Source organism: Amphibalanus amphitrite, unplaced genomic scaffold (genome assembly GCF_019059575.1).
Source record: "Amphibalanus amphitrite isolate SeventyFive unplaced genomic scaffold, NRLGWU_Aamphi_draft 001804F_arrow, whole genome shotgun sequence".
Lineage (NCBI taxonomy): Eukaryota > Metazoa > Arthropoda > Thecostraca > Balanomorpha > Balanidae > Amphibalanus > Amphibalanus amphitrite.
Genome location: NW_024883297.1, coordinates 34,674 through 56,590, shown reverse-complemented (window position 1 = coordinate 56,590; position 21,917 = coordinate 34,674). Strand labels below are relative to the sequence as shown.

Genomic DNA, 21,917 nt, shown 5'->3' with positions numbered 1-21,917 from the left:
CCTTATTAAAAAATAAAAAACGTTTTATTACAAAGCGAAGCTTTTTGTCCAGTTTTATCATTCACTGAGCTAGTGGACTGGGTATAATACCATCCTAGGAGTAGCTTCGTCCAGCTCCATTCTTACACCGCTAATGATCTTGGGACTAGTTTTTCCAGTCTCGAAAAAAGGCAGAGCAGCTTACCGACTGTAGCGGGCGACAACCAGCGACCAGCGACAACGAGCGTTCGCCAACCAGCGACCAACGCCAGCGCCACCACTGCACATCAGGCTGGGCATAGTGCTGCCGTCTCGCGGCAGAACCTGAAACTCCAATCAGCGCTGCAGGTTTTCGGTGGTCAACGTCTTTGTCGGTGTCAACAAAAATAACTACCGAGACAAGTGCAGATATGATGACTAACTTTCTTAGAAAACGCTGTCAGTGATGAAATGATGAATCAACTCTTTTATTCATTTACCTAGGCATCAGGTATCTTGTCGTCCAAATTATTGAGGTATTTAGGGCGACTAAAAATCCAAAATGGTATTCTAAAAGCGTCGACCACCTCCCACATTGTTATATCATTGACCTGACAGACCTGTGACCTGCAGTCGCATTAGGTCACCCTATTGCACTGCCATGCTATCGTAGTTTTGTCCATCCGCCATTGTGACGCTGGCCCGCACTGTTTGACACTGGGTGTTTGTCGGCTCAGCCCGGCCGCTCTGTACACACACCGCAACGTTGACCTGCTGTCCATCGGATACGACGCGCGACCATGATTGGCTTTGGGGCGGTTTTCACGGGTCCTAAGGGATCCAAGCTCGATGCCCGCATTTAGCTGCGCGTGATACTAAACTCGCGCAAGGCTGATGTCAGTAGAAGGAAGAGGGAGGGAGGGAGGGGGAGGGAGAGATAGGGATAGAGAGGGAGAGAGAGAGAGAGAGAGGGAGAGAGAGACAGAGACAGAGACAGAAAGAGGAGAGAGGGATGGAGAGGAGAGGGAGGGATGGAGAGGAGAGGGAGGGAGGGAGAGGAGATGGAGGGAGGGAGGGGAGGGAGGAAGGGAGGGAGGAAGGGAGGGAGGAAGGGAGGGAGAGAGAGAGAGAGAGAGAGAGAGAGAGAGAGAGAGGGAGATAAAGAGAAAGAGAGAGGAGAGCCAGAGTATTCGACAAATTGTTTCAAACTGCTTAGAAAAAAATCAGCCTTTCTACCTATGCTTGTGGACTTTATTGTTGTAGGTATGCTAACTTGTACGAAGGGCCCACCGATTCGGCCCTCTTTTTGAGAACTGCAGGGCTGATTTTGATGCGGCAAAAGGCATGCGATTGAGCTCCAAACGTAAGCTGCATTGGCTTTTTGGTAAATTAGAAAAAAAACTGCCGCAAACATATTGGGGTTCAAGGAGTAGGTCACAAGTGTAAAATAACACATTTTTACAGCATACTTCAAACTGTTAGGTATATGTTACGGGTAACATGCTATGGGCAGTATGCAAACTACCCAACAGTCCGGGCAGTATGCATACCGCCCGGGTAGCATGCATACTATCCGACCCCTTGGGCACTATGCATACCGCCCAAAAGCTTGGGCAGTTTGCATACTGCCCGCTTCTTGTTTTGAAGTTGTGTATTCCATGTCCATTTTAAGAAGTATGGCTCTATAAGTATTGGCCGGTCCCGTAGCTCAGTCGATGAGCGTTGGACTCAGCGTGGTGAGAGCACGCGTTCCAGGTTATAAAAGCCCGGGTTCGAAGCGCGACGGGCGATTGACGTTTACTGCCTCCTCATAGGCATGGTTGCGGTTTGTGGCAGGCCGTAGCCAAGCGAAGTCAGTGGGAGGACCGGCCGTTCGCGGCTCTGTGCGCACTTTAAACTTTGGACTCCAAATTCTGCCATAGAACCAGCATTGCGCGATCGGAGGGTAGAGGGCAGGGTTACCGCAACAAGCTTCGCTTAGCGGGGGTTCTGTCCTTGTGAATCCTTCTTTTCAAAAGGTTCGGACTAAATTTTAAAAAAGTAACGTAGTTCAATCGCGAAGTCTTTTTTGCCGTCAAACGTGATTTATCGATCGAAGGGTGAAATAATGTTTGAATATAAAGACTTAAAATATTTCCCCAGTATTTCATTGAATTTCATTGCCAGCGGCATTTTCATCTGAAATGACGACAGATATATGGTGCCATCACTCGCTGGCTTTGGTTTGGCACTTGGACCTGCAGAGGGTGTTTCAACTTAGCTAATGTTACATGATGATGAAACCATCACATGTAAGACGTTACAAGTTGTTATGGTCGGGTTACCAGGTCAGGTCAAGTGACCTTACCCCAGAAAAAGTTAGAATGCTCGCCATAGCTACACCGACCGAACGATCGCTTTGAAACTTTAAGCGATTAATAAGAGTAAAATTATAGGTTCAAAATGCATGTATTTGAATTTTGATATCATACCGATGACTTTAGGTCAGGTCAATATTGCACAGTCTCCCTAAGAAGTTGACAGGAGAAAGTTGAAGGACGCCCCTTTTGATGAACGTCATTCTAAGCACTCAAACATCGGGTTACAGGTAAACATGACGCACTGAATTGAGAAAATTGCACGTGTGGCCCCTTTTTATGACCATGAGGTCATATCAGGTCATAAAAGGTCTCCAACAGTTCTTTGACCATTATTTTTCATGGAGACGTGTTGGAGCGATGGTCATGGAAACAACCTTAGATTTGTTCGGTTCGATGATAAGGAGCGGCTGATAAACAACATGACCATTTCATGTCAGGTCGTGACCTTGACCTCAGGTCAAATTTTGAACTTAGATCAACTTCGAGTACTCACCTATTCCAGAAAGCGCTAAAAGAGCTATCGAATGCGTCTTACTGCGGCGCTGTGGCTCTACTATCTTCCGAGTTATGGGCGAATTTATAAAAAAAAAAAAAAATGAAAAAGATGAAGTTTGATCTTTGATAACCTCTGTTGCCCTATTCTTTGACCTGACCTTAAAATGCCTAGGGCATCTTACATGCCGCTTACTTCTGTTCCGCTAAGTGGCACGGGAGTCGAGCAGGGGTGTTCAACCCTCCCCCCCCCCAGCCCGGCACGACTGGCGCCGAGCACCGCCCCGGCGCGGGTTAAAGCGTCTGTCATTGACATGTATGTATATATGCCGAGCTATTGCATATAGTCTCACGGGCCACGGTCAGCATATATTGCCCGAGAAAACATCTTGCCCGGGTAGTATGCATACTACCATGGGGGTATTGCATACTGCCCGGGCTGTTGGGTAGTTTACATACTGTCCGGGTAGTTTGCATACTGCCCAAGTTAGCATATGACCCGTAACATATATACGTCCACGCAGGGCCGGGGATGTTTGGACACTGGCCTTACGGGTTTTTCGCAGATATCTAAAAAACAGCGGCGTGGCCAGCGCCGCCGTTTTCACACACACACTCAGTTCATGCATCTATTCCGCATACGTTGCGAAAAGTTCAGACCCAGGTCGCTCAAGGTCAGGTCATCAGGTCACTTCAAGTGACGTCACCTCAGAAAAAAATAGAATGCTGGTCACAGTTACACCAACCGAACGATTGTCGAAACTGTCAGTGATTGATAAGAATATCAGTAGGTACCTAGGTACTAGGTAGGTAGCTATCATCTCGGATTTTTTATATCAGTGACCAAAGGTTATGCCAATTTTGCGCCCTATCCATTACCTTTAGGGGAAGGAGGGTGAATTGCGCCGCCTTAACCCTCACCGGACCTATATTGGTTTTCTACATACGCGCCGGCCGAGGGGGGTAGGTAGGGGAGACCCGGGAGGTATGGGCCGGTTTTGTGAAAAGGCAATTTTCTTCCAGTGGGCAGTGGCTAGACCCGGTTTTTCACTCTGTGTACGTGAAATTGCCTTTCGCCTACAACGTGTGCCTGATATTAGGCATCTGGGATCAACTATTTTGTCTCCAGATAACTTTCAATAAATCATGTGCTTTTTCAATCCATCAAAATACACCAGGCGATGGGCCATGGCCCGCGAGGTATGGGCCGGTGCCATGTTTCATATTCTTTTCTCGACAGTGAGAATAATACTCGTAACTGGTATCTACCTTGATCTCTCTTAGAGCCCAGGAACCGCATAAGTGGCCAACAGCTTACTTCGTGGAGGTCACTTGGGCCCATATGTATTTTGGTAAACTTAATCATGCACCATGAAATAAGATCAATAATATTTTTCTGTTCGAATGAAATTTGAAGGTAAATTTTCGACCTTGCGTGACAAAAAAAAACTTATTGACGGGGACATTCAATATAAGCATCTTTTTATTTATTTATTAGGATCAACGGGGTGCCGGGTGGGTGGCCCGAGCCTCCCGGTTAGGACGCCAGAATGTGCGTAGCATCTCAGCTCATAATATTGCAAGAAGCTTCAAATTTTCTACCCAGTCATAATTTCCATGCTTTAAACTTTATGTTAGCGATGGTCTGACATCATAAAACGAGCCTGGTTCAAATTTATCTCGAATTTTCTGTATGTATAGTATTTTACTCGAAGAGGGCAAAAACGCTTTATCACCGCTCATTGCCAAAGAAGACTGAGGAAGATTTTGAAAGTCACGTGGGTGGGTTGTATAACGGAATGGTTGCTACCAGTTAACGCCATCAAATGTGTTAAAATACGCAACACTTCTTCAAAACTGCGATGGCCCATACCTCCAGGGGGCCCATACCTCCCGGGTCTCCCCTACATACGGTTGGTACGATCCCCGTTCACCGTTTCGCCCCTGATAAAGTTAGAGCGTCGCAGAAAAAACGAGCGTGTGCGCCGTTACGAGACACAGCGACTGAAACCCGATTTTAAGGTCTCAGGTCAACCGGTGACCACTGAGGTCAGGTCAAGTGGCTCAAGGTCGGGTTCGGTTTTTGGTAAATAACTTCGCGAAAAACGGCCGCAGAGCCGCAATTTTGGCATCATCGTGTTTACCTCGCTCAGGCACGTCGAGTGGTATAGGGGAAGACGGGCGAACACCGACCCCCTAACCTTTTAGGTTCTGGTCACGTAATTTTTGGCCACATAGTCAAACTCTCAGCTTCCTTAAATTATCGCATTAATTTTGCATGCATATCAACAAATTGTTTTCTTGTAGTTTGGTTCATAATTGCATTATTCCAGATTTAGTAAATGCCTACATTTTCCGGGGTAACACCGCCCACTGGGTACTACCGCCCGGCGCCCGAGCTCAGCAGGCAGCGAAATTTGCAAGTTTTTGAACTGTTAAGTTGTTGTTCTTATCGTTAACTTCGAGGCGTTTTAGTTAAGTATCATTCATAGGTAAAATGCACTTGGAACAATTTTATTATATCCCTGGTACAATGTAGGTACACATGTTCATGCAAACTATCAACTTTGAGCTTTGACCTTCTTTGACCTGACACTGACCTGAACAGCTGACCTCCACCAGAAAGTGACCTAAACCGTACGTGATTGTTTATTGTTTATTGTTTATTGAACACTTAAAAACTCATCCATACAACATGGCTATTCTTGAGTTCGTGTCATAGGAGGTGAAAAAGTAAATACAAGGGGATGGTGACGCAATCAAGCACACATAAAAAAATACATAGCCCACAAGCACGCATACTTTCTAAAATTGGCCCAGACGCCGTTTCACATTCCTTTTAAAAGCGCCCGGTGGTTGCTCCCTGACAGCGAGAGGCAGGGCATTGAAAGCCGACACAGCACGGTACAAAAATCTCCTTCGGCCGGACTCGGATCTTATCCGTGGAAGAGCGAGGTCTGCGTCCTGCCGTGTGTTGCGCTCTCTCCCCTCTCCTACTGTGGAGAGCTGCTCGGCGATATCCTGAGGAGCGCCGGTCACCAACATGCGCTTGAGTAGGCATAGAGTGTGGTAAGTCACCAGTTCACGAGCCGGGAGCCAGGTGAGAGTTCTGAGTGCGTCACTCACGCGGTCATGCTTGCGCCGCCCCGTGATAACTCGTGCACCGAAGTTAATTACCTTTTGAACACGAGACATGTTTTTGGCGACCGCAGTACCATAGACACTGATACAATATCTCACGGTTGACAGAACCAATGCGTTGACAATAGTGATGAGAGTCTCTTTCGGTAGTCTATATCTGGCATGACTAAGACCTATAAGAAGACCAGTGCATCGTCCGACAAGCTGATCTATATGGTACTCGTAAGACAGTGTGCGGTCCATCACCACGCCCAAGTTTTTGACGCGATCACTCTCGTGGATGGTACTGCCGCTCACGGTAAGGGTAACAGGCGGAACACTTCGTAACATTTGGCGCGTACCCAAAACTATAAGCTGCGTCTTACTGGAGTTCAGTTTCAAGGAATTTTGCATAAACCAGCGATGCAGGGTGTTAAGTGCACACTCCATGCGATGAACCAGTGATGCGATGTCACTTTTTCTGCCCGTAACGAGGAGCTGAGTATCATCAGCGTATTGAACGATGGTCACCTCGCTCTCTACGTACAAACTGATGTCGTTCGAGTACACGGTGTACAACAAAGGTCCGAGCGAGGTACCTTGGTACACTCCAATCGGGTTTCTCATCGGTTTGGAGGTCACCTGTTCGTTCTGTGGCGAGCTCATCCGAACGTATTGAAAATGATCCGAAAGATAACTTTGGAACCACTCAGTGTTCACTCCATAAAGTTCAAGTTTTTGAAGCAGTTTGGCGTGATTCACAACATCAAAACATTTACTCAGGTCTAACAAGACAAGAAGACAGATATGACCCTGATCCATGGCCTGATGGATGCGATCGGTAATTTGAATAAGTGCCGTTTCGGTAGAATAGTTTCGGCGAAAGCCATGTTGGGCGGAAGCAAGAAGGCAGTTGTTGACGAAGAAAGAGTACAACTGTTCGTGAACTAGCCGTTCTATGATCTTTGAGAGACAGGGCACAAGCGATATAGGGCGAAAACTAGATGGGTCGGTGAGAGCACCGACTGACTTGTAAATGGGCTGTATCACGGAGAGCTTCCACGGCGTAGGTACTGTACTGGTGACCAAACTAGTGTTAATTACGCAAAGGATCACATGTGCTATCGCGTCAAAGCAGGATTTCAAAAACTTCATCGTAATCCCGTCTGCATCACACGCCCCGCTGCCGTTCATGCACAGTACCGTAGCACGCAGCTCTCCCATAGTGACAGGTCTCACACGGAACTGAGCGGTGGAGACACGGGGGAGTCGAACAGGCAGCTCACGGAAATCGGGGGGACGCGCGACAGTAACAGATTGGGCCGTTTTTACACCGATCTCCGTAAAAAAACACATTCAAGGCGTCAGGGGCCACATCCGGTAGTTTGTGGCCGGCGGCCTTTCCACTTATAATGCCCCGCACACAACGGAACATGGCCGATCGTCCCGCTTCAGAGATCCGGCGTCTGACGTCCTCCCTCGAGTCGCGCTGGATCGTGATGTTCTGGTAACCAGCACCATTGAGCTGGAAATGAAAATTTGTCCATAAAACATGCATCGCACAACCCTAGTAAAGTTGGGTTCATGTGCTGACCCTTGGTGACCTGACCTGTGACCTGACCTGGCCAATCAGTGACATCCAGTAGCAACATAGGTACCTATGTAATAGGCAACTTATGCCCTAGCCCTATGGCTGATTTTCGACAAAATGCGTTTTACTCAATGTTATAGCGCATTCCCTAGAAGACCCGTGAACGGCTAAACATTTTATCCTTGACCTGACCTGTGACGTCATCGGTGACCCCGAGGTCAATGAAATAAGAAATTGGAGTTCCCTCAACAAATTTGACAGGGCTATCGAAGCCTTTAAATTTTACGGATCCGCCCAGAAGTTTCGGAGATACGAGGGCCGGGGGGGGGAATGCCCCCCTTAACCGCCTGCCGGGTTAAGGAAAAAACGCCCGATCGAAGATTGGGGACTTTTGCCCCCCCCCGTGGCGACGCTAGTGGTTAAACCCCCCCTCTAAGCCGGCAAGGGTCATCTAAGGTCAATGACCGTCGGCTTCACCTAACCCTCGCGCGGCCCTACAACCCACCCACCCTTGCACCCACCATACCTAATGCATGGGTCAAACATCATTTCACATATCTTCAAGTTCAGTTACAACAAGATGATTCAACTTACGTTGCAGTTTCTCGCCTATTATAAATATACGCGGCCCGGAACCATCGACAACTGACGGGCAGTTTGCCGTCTATCGAGCCTTGAGTTTACCCTCTTTTTAGTGTTCCTGGCAACGCCACTGTATCGATGCCTCAGCCACTCTTAGCAGACGCATGAGTCATGTCAAAGGTAATCCAAGGTTTTTCCAGAAAAAAAAACTTGCAAGGATCTTATCCTACCGGTGACTCAATCAAAGCTTGAAAACTTGAAAATAAAAAATGTTTTATATTTCGATATATGCATTGTCAGCACTATAGTGAAATCTCGCCGGTGCATATCTTTTTATCGATAGCCGTTCTCGATTGTTTGGATCGTTTGGATCGTTCAACTCTACATTTCCTTGCTGCGCTCATGCGCTGGAAAGGGTGGTTGTGTGGTCGCGAGCCAGGGGCGGTAAGTCATTAATTTATTGCAATATTCACTTTGCCATTCTTTTTCGATGACATTCTCATGAATGAGAATTCTCATGAATTCTCATGAACATGAATTAGTTCTCAGATTTATTGGTATGCTACAGGAGGTGCTGTCAAGGCTAGGCAACAACAGTGACTGATCCAGGGCCCAGGGGGGCTTGGAATGGAAAATAAAACAATTCAAATTATGATGAGGTTATCACGGTATGCTCATCCAGTGCTGGTATTGTTCCCTTTATGGACGTGCTGATAGACTTGTTTCTAACATCAAGATTATGCTGGCCAAACATGGGTAGTCGTAAAGTAGGCGTCACAGTTCACACTCGTGTTTTGCAATCAAGGAGAGGTGCTATACCCAGAGAAGCTTTGTAATTAAACCAAACCTAACCTAGGGGCTGTTCCCGTCGCTTCTCTAACCTCCTCTAAGCTCCTCTAACCTCCTCTCGTTTAAAAAATTGTGCCTGTCGCTCCTCCAAGCTCATCCAAGCTCATCTTGATTCCACATCTCGCCACCACTATTTGCCTCCTCCCTCATCCCAAACGAAAGTTGGATTTTCAGAGGAGGCTCTGCGTAGACATATTTGGCGCATGTAATACAAATGTGAATTTTGTTTTACAAAGTTTTCCAAAGTTTTTTTTGGAGGAGCGACGGGAACAGACCCCTAACCTTACCTACAACCTACAACATAAAACCTATAACCTAAACCTGCAACCTAAAACCTATCACCTAAAACACCAGCCTGAAACCTAAAACCTGCAGTATTAGTAAGCCTGGCGTCCAAGGAAGATGCCAGATTGGGATGACTGAGATGTATAGACCAAAACAAACCTGACCTGACCTAACCTTACCTACAAACCTACAACCTACCCTACAAACCTACAGCCTACAATGGTTTCTGGCATCTTCCTGGGATGCCAGGGAAAAAGCATCATCAAACCTGACCTAACCTTATGCTGCATATTTTTATCAACGGCACCACAATTTTAGATTGGACATTTTCTGAACAAATACTGAGATTATCTCATCCTTGTCTAAAGCACCTGTCCACAAGCATCCACCCAAAGCGATAAATACCAGGGCCCTGTTTCACTGGTGATAGCAGCACGCTGCTTTTACACGTGTCAAATTGGGTTTCCATGGAAACATCAACAGGCCCATTGCTCCAACACTACCGCAAGTGTGACGTCAGCTCGCGCAATTTGATAGCAGCGTGGTAGCAGCGTCCCGTGAAACACCGCCCAGGAGGTGTCACGAGAGAATGCTGATTGCTGACATGGTGTGAACTTTTTCATGGGTGAAAAACTGCATCTGTTACTTGTTAGACAGTTTTTGACATTAAAATTACATTTTTTCATTAAACTGATCTGCAATCTTATGAAAGATCCCAAAACAATGTAGCTATCAAAGAGGTTCCTCAGGAAAAGGGCACAATTTACATGATGTCACAAAAAAGGAACACGCTACCTACAACTTACAAGTATGCTAGTGACTATGGCCTGCATCCACCTACCTATGTTGCATGTGCAGGGTGATGCTTCCACATTGAGGATGGCTATCGGCTAGGGGTGAAATTGCTGGTTTGCACCAAAGGCTCAAAATTGAATAAGAGCCACACCATATTGACACAAACCATAATTATCAACCTTGAAAATTGTTCACTTCATACGCTCATTTTATGCTATAAATCAAGTACTCTACAAGCAGAAATAACAAAAGCTTATCTCACCTGAAGTAACCTTATGTAGCATAACAGTGTAAGATAACCTTACCTGACTTAACATGTGGTTGCGTGTAACTTATAAATGGCTTGTGTAAAAAGTATCATAAGTATTAATGTGGTCTCACTTTTCAACCTTAGGAGGATGTGTTCTTTCTTCCTATGCTTTATTTTGTCATTTTTTCAGTTTTGAAAGGGTGAACACTACAAAAGGAGGAAATCACCCAGCTGGGTCAATTGCTCTCAAATTTGGGTCCTTGTTGTCTTCAACAGGGCACCAGCCGCCCTTGAGGAGAGGAGATGTTATTGCTCTTGGATAGGGTCGCTTGGGTCTGCAGCAGGGCACTGGTGATTTTGGAAGGGTGCAATTGATCTTTTGGATAAGGTGACCATTGTCTTAGGTAGGGCATTGTTTGGCTCTTGAGCTATGCCATCGATCTCGGATGGGGTGACTGTACTTGTAAGTTGTAGGTAGCGTGTTCCTTTTTTGTGACATCGTGTAAATTGTGCCCTTTTCCTGAGGAACCTCTAGTAGGGCATTGATGACTCTTGAGGGGCGCCATTGATCTTGATCATTATTCATTAGGTGCCTGTGGGCTTGAGTAGGGTGCTGAATTCTAGATATAAGATAGGAGCCCTCGATTTTGGATAGGGTGACTGTGTTCTTTAGTAGGCTGTTGCTGTTTTTTTTATTTTTAGGCCTGAGAGGCGCCATCTATCCTGGATGCGGCAACTGCGGTTTTCATTATCACATCAGTGTCAATGGGCACTGGGTGCTTTAGAGAGATGTCATCAAGCTTGAATGGGGCAGTTGTGGTCATTAATAGGGTGCTGGTTATCCTGGAGGGGCGTTCTTGGGCTTGGCTGGGGCGGCTAAAACATTAGATAGGACGTCAGTATCTGTTGGGGGGGGGGGGGTGCATGGTGCCTTATAGGGATGCCATTGAGCTTGGATAGGATGGCCGCGCGGCGTGCGCAATGGTCATCAACAGGGCGCCGGTTGTTTTTGAGGGGCTCCCCTGGGCTTGGGTAGGATGACTTCGATATTTGATACCTAGTGTGCCAGTGTCTGTTGAGGGGCGACAGGTGCTTGAGAGGGGTGCCATTGAGCTTGGATGGGGTGGCTACAGTGCTTGCCTTAGTAGAGCGCAAGTGGCTCGGTAGGGGCGCCGTTTGGCTTTGAAAGGGTGGACTATGTATTCCATATGGTGCAGAATGCTAACATTCTAAAGTTGTTGCACCAGTCTTCGTGTCGGGGCGGCCAAGGGCGGCACTACTTTTTTGGCTAGGGGCTAAGCCCCCAAAGCCCCCTGGATCCACCCCTGAGTTTTTGGTAATGTATTGAGCATGGATGTCTCTTGCTGGATTTTGACTTTGATTAGACTTTATCTGGGCATTGCAAGGGTAGCCTCCTTAGCACGATGCATATTTCATCATGTCTGAAGAGGACATTTTCTGATTCATCATTGTGGGGTGCATGGAGGCCATGTCATGGTTATGATAAGATAGCTTACTCAATGCCGATGCAAGGAAGTGTACCTATAAGTTGACAGATAAGTTACTGACGCTGATCTGGATCATATGACTACTGGTCACAGCTGATAGTATTATCAACCTATCTGGACACCAGTTTATGGTGTCATGATAGGTAGAGCTTTCTTATATGCCTCTATGGTGTTGTATGGTGTGCTGCTCCCACTACTTTTTGACATCAGTAAGTACCACCAAAAACTGTTGGCAAACACTTTTAATCAAACCATTCAATTGAGCTTCCCTAAGGTTTTTTTCAAAATTCCTCGTTTTGCGTTATTTCAGCGGCCGGGGGCTGCCAACATGGGTTCGGGCGGTCAGCAGATGTTCAACCTGCGCTGGAACAACTTCCAGTCGTCGATCTCGTCGGCGCTGCACGAGCAGCTGCTGGGGGAGGAGCTGGTGGACGTGACGCTCTCGGCCGAGGGGCGCACCGTGGGCGCACACCGGGTCGTCCTCTCCGCCTGCAGCCCCTACTTCAAACAGCTCTTCAAGGTGGGTCGGCGCGCCGCGCCACTGCTCGTCCGCGTCGACATCTAACGGTTTTTACGAGTTTTGTGTTTTTGTTAGGTAATTGATTTCAGCTGCGGGATATGGTTTGGGACGGTTACTGTGCCGTTGGCTTTATTTTCAGGTAATGTTCGATTTTCGCTGAAAACGTTTCGTACCCAGCACCCACTCCAAATTCGTGTGGTAGTGTTCCTTCATTTATCGATACGGTCTCGCTGCATAGTTCATTAGTCGAGTAGGTTAGGCAGATAAGTACCGAGGAGATTTAACATCGAAGGGAGCTTGATACATTGTTCAACATTTGGGCTTTTCACAGCGAGTTAGGCTTTAGTGTAATATCGACTATGCTATCCTGGGCTTTCATCTCGCTAAGCGCTCGATGAGTGGTGAGCGCGGCTGTTGGGTCACGCTGTTGCGATTTGTCGCCAGACGCTGCCATGCCAGCAGCACCCGGTGATCGTGATGCGCGACTGCAAGTTCGCCGACATTCAGACGCTGCTGGCGTTCATCTACCAGGGCGAGGTGCAGGTGAGTGCCGCTCCGCCGCCGCCTGGGTCGGCGGAACCACCGACCGTCCGCTGGACGGCCGCTCGGCGCCAGGACAGTCGGCCAGCGGCCGCGGAGCGCCCGGCCACCGGTGGGGACGGACGGAATTAGCCCCTCGCGCGGTGTGCGTGTTTGGCGTGTCCGGCCGAGGCTGGCGCCGCGGCGACGACCGGGTGCGCGGCCCGGAGGTATGCCGGCCAGGCACGTCGCCCGGCGCTCGGCTCCTCGGGGCAGTCGGCGGATGGAACGCGCCCGGTCCGGCGCGCCGCCGTCGGATCACGGCATTGGCAGCACCCAGTCACTGGCTGGTGGCAGAATGCGGACGTGAAAGATAAGCATCGGACAGTTTCTAGTCGCATATTCACTGCTGATGCGTGTAGATTAATCGTGACATGGTGTAGGAGCACGTCATCTGAACAAATAAGTGCCAATATTTACAAAGCGAATTGCATTGCCAAAAGCTCTTGTAAAACGTGAAAGAACCTACCAACTTTGGTCACTATAAGGCTGTTAATGAAGACATCATCGAATCTAGTTGCGGTTCCTAGTTCCGGTTACTCGTCCTGGCGGGATTTGATCTCTCCCCTTAGCAATGTTTTGAAAATGTCGGACAGGCTTATTTTGGATAGCAGGACAGTGTAGACTGACTCATCATCACTGGATGTTGACTTATGACTATTGAATGGTGAACTAGTCCAAGAACTTTCTCAACTGTCGGCGATGAATTACCTGAACTGCGGTCTTTGTATACAATGATGTTGCAGTATCGTCGTATTGGTATCTCATTTGCAATATCTCACGTTATTACCATGGAGCCAATCACAATGAAGCCAGTGATTACTGAGATTTATTTTGACTTCCTTCCATAGTGAGAGCTTTCGATTCTGGCCAATGATCAAGCTGGCGTCTCTTTCTCTTTCCTGAAATCACGTTGGTTGTAACAGATAAATGACTGCCGCGGGGCGCTGGGCAGTGCCGGGATAGGGGTCGGCGCGTCCCCCGGTGACCGGCGCCGTTCCCCTGCCGGCGGTCACGGCCGGCCGCTGATATTGGCCCGCTCGCATGACCGGCGCGGCCCGACTGCTAATGCTCCGGGTGACCCGTTCGGCCGGGTATGCAATCTCACCGGCGACCGGTCCATTGCCGGCCGGCGCGGCCGGCGGCGGCGACACTGATTAAAACTGCCGCCATACGGGCCCGGGCTGTCACAGCAGGGGTGGAGGCGACAGGAGAGGGTGTGGGCAGGGATAGGGCCGGTAGGGGAGGGTGCTAGCCGAGATGCGGCCGGCGAAAGAGTCTGTGTACGGGGACAGGTGTAAAGGATTCGACAAGGTCAGCCAACAGCGGGAGATATGCCTTTTGACTGCTACTGGAAATAATTGCGGAAGGCTCTAGCCGGTATGTTGTGATGCTGTCTAGCCAGATAGGATCTTGGATGCGATATCCTGTACAAAAAAGCAGCTTTGCGGTACCGTTTAACACACAACATTCCGTTGTCGTCGCCTTCCGTGACATTAGCCACACCCGAGACCGTGACTTCCTTGCCGTGATGCATGCTCAGTATGGGAGTGTCTGAAAGTTTCCAACGTCGTACATAAAGCATACTTGGTGAAACTTCCTAATGCCGTACATAAAGTACATCAGGAAAATTGAGGTTCAGCGATTTCTCATTTTCCTTGAGAGCTGATGGCTGGTGATTGGGAGCTCTGAAACGAGGCTGGATGGGCTAGCGCCGGACCCATCATATTGACGGCTGCTCGGATAAGTTCAGAGATCAGTCTCCAAGCATCACTCCCGCTACCGTCGTGAAGTCACCGTCGCTGCCCTTATAAGTTAGGTTCTCGATATCGTATTTGGGAAAATTACCAGCGCGGCAGTGGGAGCACTTTCAAATATCATCAGCGCGGCCATCGTTCCTCGAATTCCTCAGTACCGCCAGCTAATTCTAAGAAGGTCTGTGGTTCTGAATATGCAATGCAGTTGGGTGTTAAAGAATTTTAAATATCCATTAGCTGGCGTGCTTGTCGAGACTCAAAGTAATTTACTTGAAAATAAAGTTCCGATCGAGCAGCAGTGCAATATCCCGGTCGGCCGACATGCCGGGAGCTCATGACCTCCCACTGAGCGCTGGTTCACTGGAGCCGCCGCCAGCCGCTGGCCGCTGGTGAGGCAGGCAGACGGCCGACGGCCTCCCTCTCGCGATAAAAGGTCGCCGGTGCTGCCGTGCGCGCGGCCGGAAATGATATAGCCCGCCGGCTGTGTCACCGTCACACAACAGACGATCGTGCCGCGCAGACAACGGTGACTGGCGAGGGACCCACCCGGAACGGAGGGCTCTTGGTACCGATGTGTTATTCGGACACTTGTGATGCCCTCCGCCCCGGTGTGTGGAATTTCTTGTTTAGGAATATTTTCTTTTCTCGTCTTGTTCCATTTCTCTCGTTCTTGCAGCGCAAGTTTCTGCTGTTTGTGCGATCACAACTATCATTTCTCTTATTTGATGTCTACATTTGGGTACATTTAGTCTTCTTTCGATACTTTAAAAATGTAATTTGTGTTGCTAACGGCTCCTGGCAGTGCCTTCTTCTCGTTTCATTGGTTGTTTCTTGGCCTTTGTTTTCAATGAAATCCTGGTCCTCGCAGAGCACTGACCTGCAACTACATTAACGGTGTCCCAGGGGCATGCCGCTGCTATTGTCTCCTTTATTGTTAAATGCAACCCTTGAAGTGAGCTGCTAATTATGTTACCGTGCCTGCAGCGCTGTGACCTAGCGTTTGGCGTTAATTAGCGGCTTTCCAAACATTGACACTGTGTTTCGGGTCGTGCCTCCTTGACAGTCCTGGGCTGTAACCGACTTCTATTGCATAAACAGGTGTGTTTTTGATACAGTGGATCATTGTTATCCCGCTGCTCCGCCACAGCTCAGCGCGTTTAAGCACTGCAGGTGCAGGAGTAGTTTGACGTACTTCCTTTCTAACTGTTGTGTCTTGTGTCGGCCAGGTATCCAACAGCGCTCTTCCGTCGCTGCTGCGTACAGCCGAGGTACTGAGCATCAAGGGCCTGACGCCGTCCCACCTGCGAGAGGAGCAGCCGGCGCCCGCAGAGTCCCTGGTGAGTCCCGCCGCGGAGTGCCGCCGAGTCCCTGGTGAGTCCCGGCGCGGAGTGCCTCAGAGTCCCAGTTGAGTCCCGCAGCCGGCACATGCTAAGTTCCTGGTGAGTCTCGCCGTGGAGTGCCGCCCGCCGAGCGACGAGCGAGCTGCGGGGCTCGGCCATGCCACGGTCACCGCGGGCCTGTGTGAAACTACACTCACAGTTCAGTTTTCACAGCGTACGGCTGAGACTCGGCGTATGACGAACCCTCATGTGGTTACAATATCCTCATCTTGGCATTTCCATACATCTCAGCATTTAGCGATTAAGTCATTCTTTAGCCATCTTTTTCTCTTTATATCGCCATTAAAACACGACGAAGCCCATTAATTCGCCGATGATGCATCACCATAACACTATTTTTTATCTTCCTCCTCGATTCGCATCCGATTCATATTCCCACGGCATATAAGCGCCGCAGACCAAGTGCATGATCCACAGTCCGTATTTACCTAATCGGCACCCACCGTACCTCATATACCCGCCGCGCTCCACAAAAACCACCAAAGGCGGAATGCCGATTCTTTTTTTTTTTTTTGTTGGTTGGGAGGGAGGGGATAAGTCTGTGGCAGTGAAGTAGACTTGCAGTGTGGTCCTAGATTGTATTGATCGGTGTAAAGGTAACGATGACGGTATCTACCTACATATGATTCATGCATATGACGTGATCAACAGTAGGTAGCTATGTTAGATTACATTGATGACGCCCGTCGGCTGTCACATTTCAATGGATGTATATTGCACTCGCTACACCTGAACTCTCAACATCAAGCCTCGATAGCACGAAGTGCCACAACATGGAGATTTCAAAGTTATTTAAATTGTTTGAATGGAGATAACAAATGCATAAAAATGAACAAAGTCTGCGCGGAAAATATGCAACTATCATTACTTCTTTTATTTATCTAATTATATACAACTATCATTACGTTCGATATCAGACGTTATTGACTTCCTTATGGAAATTCTTTTGTCGATATATGTGGGGATCTGGACTTGCAACAGAGGGTGCATTGAATTACGTAGCGTGCGTCAATGGCAACAACCGTATCGGAAACCGTGTATGCTCCAGTAGGCAGCAGCTATCACGCGAACACGGTCTATGCTATCAGTGTAGGTGTGGTTAGGTATGATATGTTTGGTTATGGTAGGTATCATGTGGACCTCACTGACGTGCATGGCAAATGCTAGCGGTGATATGGTCGCTTTATTATGAGCAGTGCCCTGTGCACATGACTCGTTGGCTGTATGTGCGACTGCGTGTTATGAGTCGGCCGCCACTAATAACGCTACCCGCCGCCGGTCCACGGGGCTGCTCCAGTGCCCTTTACCCGCAAATATTTCCACATCGCCGACCGAGGGAGATTGATTGGAGCGCTGGTGTACGGTAGATATTTCCCATGTAAACAGCATTAGAGCAGCGTCACTTATCATCAACATCGCGTCAAAACTGGCGATAAATAACGCTGGGTGTACTCCACTCGGATCGAAACTGCTGCCCAGCGGTGGAGAATGTGCTTCAGCCGGTGATGTGGGTCTCACCGTTTTCATTTGATACGCTCGGCCGGTGAACAAAATCAAAACTCAATATAAGCCAACCGAAAGGATGGGTGCCGCCACTACTACTCGATATACTTTTAAGGCTGATGTACTTGTTATGATTTTGCTTTCATATTACTTTTCATAAAATTTGTGTTCAGGAAATTATTTTGGCTAGCACATAACACGATATGCTATTCATTTCGTCCAGGTGGATCTCTTGCTTGGTGCAAGTCAACTGATGCTGTGACTTTCGGGTGTAAAGGAAATTTCGCTTTTCCTTCGGGTCCACCTCCTGTTGCCTCCTGCCAGCCACGTTCACAGCTTAGCCACAGGCACGTCAGCATGCCACCGCATACGCATTGCTCGCGTCACATCGCGCGCACGACGCACACGGCATAAACAAACGGTGTATGTACAGCCGTAACTGTAACGGGCCGCGGCCGTAAAACTCCAGCGACAACACATCTGCGCGGCCGCATAACACGGAATTGGTTCATAACGGTAAAAGATAGTGCTCGTTCTCGGAGAGCTGTTTTCACGTGTGTTTGTGTGCTCTGTATGATCGCCGTGCCTCGGCCAAAACATGCCGAAAATCGGTTCGGTGTTGCTTTTGAAGATGAAGCCTGCAAGCTGTGGGTGATATTCAAGCCGTGCTTTGCAATGAACGGATAGTCAGACTCTATGATTTGCGTCTATACGCTTTGCAGTGAATGGATAGTCAGACAGACTCTACTTTTTGCGTCTGCATCCAGCGTTTCCATTATTTCTCCATCGTGCACCCCCTCCCATACCACCGTCATTGTATTCTCATTTATCTCCTTATCGGTTCGGCTGGTATCCTGCGGTCCGTTTATTTCCATGCTGCGGCGTCTCTTCCGTCAGCCGTCCGCCGCTGCTCGGCTCGGTCCGCTCTGCCGTGCTGTGTCGGTGACGTTTGTCCCTGTGTGTATGTGTGCCGATCCCCACGGGCACGTCCAATAGGCAGGAGGTACAGAGCGGGGGACCCGCCGTGATGGAAATGGCTCCCCGTGGACGCCGGCGCTGAGCACGTGTCGACGGACGAGGCTGGCGGGATGCAAACCGCCCTAATCGCCGCTGGGCCCGAGGGGCCTGTCGGTTGGTCGCGTGGAGGGGCTCTGTGCGATGACTGGCACGGCGGGGGACTCGGCTGTATGCGGGCGGAGGCGGCGGCTCCAGCGCGGTGCCCGTCCGCCGCCGGCGCGCCCGTCTGGAGTGGGCCGGCCGCGACCACCTGTGTGTGGCAGCAGCGCCCGGCAGCTGGCGGCACCCAGAGGGGAGGGGAGGGCTCCGCCGACCGCACGCCGCCGTCGCCGGCCCACTCACTCTATCGACGATCGATCGCGCGCCGCGAGCGGTCTCCGGCCCGCCTCCCCTGCCACCCCTCTCCCGCCGAGACGTCCTGTCGCGTGTCCCGTGTCCCGCTGTCGCCTGCACTGTCTGCCGGTCCCCGGGTCGCGCACCCTTACACCGTGCTCAGCGAGACCCCATCCGGTGAACCGGAAACCGTTCCCAGGTCAAGGCGCTGTACCGAGTTTTGCTTCCTTGTCCTGTTCTCCTTCTCCATTCTCCTGCCCTGTTCTTTGTCCTGTGCCCGTGACCCTTCCCGTGTCCGTTCCTGTGACCCGTTTCAGTATCCCATTCCCGTGTCCTTTCTTGTGCCCCGTACCCGCGTCCCGTGCCCCGCTCCCGTGTCCTGTTCTCGTGTCCCGTTCCTGTTCCATTCCTTTGTTCGGTTCTGATGTCCTGGTTTCACGCCAGTTCCTATGTTCAGCTCGCTGTCGTTTAACGGCGAACGGGAAGCCTGGCAGGCTAGACTGGTTAGACGAGAGGTTAGAAAAAAAAGTATTAGTCTCATCCAGTGGGCGACAGACCTAAAATGGCGTGTGCATACTCGGGAAATCGCGTCGCCTGTTCCGCGTTGGCTGAGCTGGGAGTCATGCTGCGTTTCTTGTGTAGGGGTTGCGTGATATTTTGTGCAGGAGAGAGCGAGTTCTGTTGGGTGTGTGAACTTCTGCATTGTCCTGTGACGCCTTTCTGATGATTCTGGAGCCTTTTTTTCTTAAAGCGGACGCCAACTACTCTGAAGTTATTTCCCTTGAGTGTGTTTTCTTTTAGTCTTATTCAATGATAGTCTAGAGAACCCAATTTTCTATTTCACTTGTTCTTGTCAGCTCTAATGCGCAATAAAGCTCTTTTGGAGAGCTGTGCAGTGCAGTATTGATCTTCTGAGTGCTTCTCATTTCTTTGCCATCTGGCATGCAGGTTTTGTGGAGTCTGGCAGTTCACAGAAATGACGGGCACAGGTATCCGGTTCAGTGCTTAGTCTGATGGCTGGTAATCTGTGCGCCATTCTCCCATTCGGCTCCCTTATGTCTGTTCTCAATCTCAACTTCTGCGCACTGAGGTAATCTGGGTCGTACTCCGCAGTCGCCAGTACAACTCCCACTCGTGGCGCACCGCTCAGGCCGGCTCTAAATCTCTCGGCTCCGATCTCGGAGGGGCACTTGGCCGGTGCGCCGGAAGTGGCTGCTTTAGCGCGCGCGGCGCCGGCCGCCGGCCGCCCATTGTTCCGTGTCGGCCGAATGCAGGCCGGCCGACCGACCTCTGCTGTGGCGGCGGCGCTTTATGTGGCACCGGATTAGGGGCCGACGTGTGCTCTGGAGGCATGGAAAATTGCTGCCCAACGATTAACTGCTTCGGAATTTCTGCCGCAGCCAGGTTTTCTAGCAAAGAGCTCGACTGAACTTTACGGGCTGGGTTATTGGCAGTGGCGCAGCCAGGATTTTGTTTCGGGGGGGTCATCGCCTCCAAAGCGGGCCCCCTAGTGTGCGGGCCCCCACCCATTTTTCAGAATCTTTCCATATTTCATACGCATTCTGCTGAGCGGGCCCCCTTTACCTACACGATAACCCTGAGCGAGTTTGAATCGGAAAATTTTGATTGAACAATAGCTCGGTAATCACCCGGTATTCAATTTCTACGCGAATTGACCATGACAGAAATATGTTACTATGACGTATGAATTCGTATCTTTCGAGGACGAAATGTGCCCTTTCCGCAATATGCATAGCATATATGCAAACGGAGCTGTAGCCTGCTTCTATCGGATCAGATTTAAGTAGTTCCATATGCCTGTCCTAAGTCATCTATTGGCTGCTGTAGAAGATTGTGCCTTTATCCTTCTTCATTACGTAAATTCGATCACAAGAAGTTTTAAACCTCGCCGGCACAGGGGGGAGGGGATGATGCAACCCCCTAAGGGTTTTCACGAATAACTTGCGTAAAAAGCGGCCGATCGCGACAACACTTTTAGTACCCTCGCGTTGATCAGTTTTACACCTACCCTAAAAATTGCATGACCCTGACTCAAATGGCCTTTCGCCTGTGACCTAATTTCCGAGACCATGTTTGGCCAGAATCGCGTTTCGGCGTATGCCGACTCGCATTAGCCGCGCGTTTGCAGTCTTTTCGTGGTTTCAAGCGTTCAAACATGTGAGTTGATGCTGCTCCCATGCATAAGAGTGGGTGTCAAGGTCACCTGAAGGTCAGGTCAAGTCATTGACCTATGACCTCGGTACTTTTTCAAATTATACATGTTTCTAGGCTAGATTATGGAGCTGAATTCGAATTTAGCAACCATTTGAACATTCACGAAGTAGTTTTGGTGCCTTCGTAACATGTTAGAAGCTGCTAGAGGCGGCTGACACGTAGGTACTACAAATACCCGGCAGGACTCCTACTGGTTGACCTGACCTGACCTGACCCGACCTGACCTGCATTTAGCATAAAGACATCATCTGTGATCAAAACTAACATGATAACTATTCGTGATCAGCACCCCGAAAAACCCTATAGCAGCCACACTTTACGACGTTCTAACAGGTCCCGATTTTCCCGATTTTTGGGTCATTGACCTGACCTGGAAGGTCAACCAATGACCAAGAACCTTAAAATTGAGTATCAACGGCTTACTCTCGTCACGGGCAACACGTTCCTTTTTTCCGCGAAGCTCTAGCTCGATCATGGGCCAAACGCGGGGGGGGGGGGGGTCGTACCGTACCACCCTCCCCCTTGTGCCGTCGAAGGACGCAAAATGGTTGGAATGGCTTGTGCCGGCGAGGGTTAACGCGCTCATATGGGACATGTATTGCCTCGGGCCGGGTTTGTTGTGGTGTGGTGATGTGGTGACGTAGATTCTGTCTGCTATCGAGGTCCCGGCATGGTGTTACTTAGCGCGGAGTACAGGCCAGACCGTTGCGCCTAGTGCGCTGAAATTTTCGCGATTTATAGATCAAGGATGGGCAACGTGCCTTTGAGGGTCTCAGCTCGATC

The 21,917-nt window shown here is 49.5% G+C and overlaps 1 protein-coding gene across 1 annotated transcript in view; it reads left to right on the top strand.

Annotated features, from left to right (window-relative positions):
• Nucleotides 1-8,342: 8,342 nt before the first annotated feature.
• Nucleotides 8,343-21,917, top strand: part of LOC122375252 (protein abrupt-like) — a 31,022-nt gene continuing 17,447 nt past the window's right edge. The window contains exons 1-4 of the mRNA XM_043354529.1: nucleotides 8,343-8,547; nucleotides 12,101-12,310; nucleotides 12,755-12,853; nucleotides 15,873-15,983. Of these exons, the coding sequence (XP_043210464.1) occupies nucleotides 8,392-8,547; nucleotides 12,101-12,310; nucleotides 12,755-12,853; nucleotides 15,873-15,983 (576 nt within the window). The 5' untranslated portion in view covers nucleotides 8,343-8,391. The remainder of the gene's footprint in view (nucleotides 8,548-12,100; nucleotides 12,311-12,754; nucleotides 12,854-15,872; nucleotides 15,984-21,917) is intronic.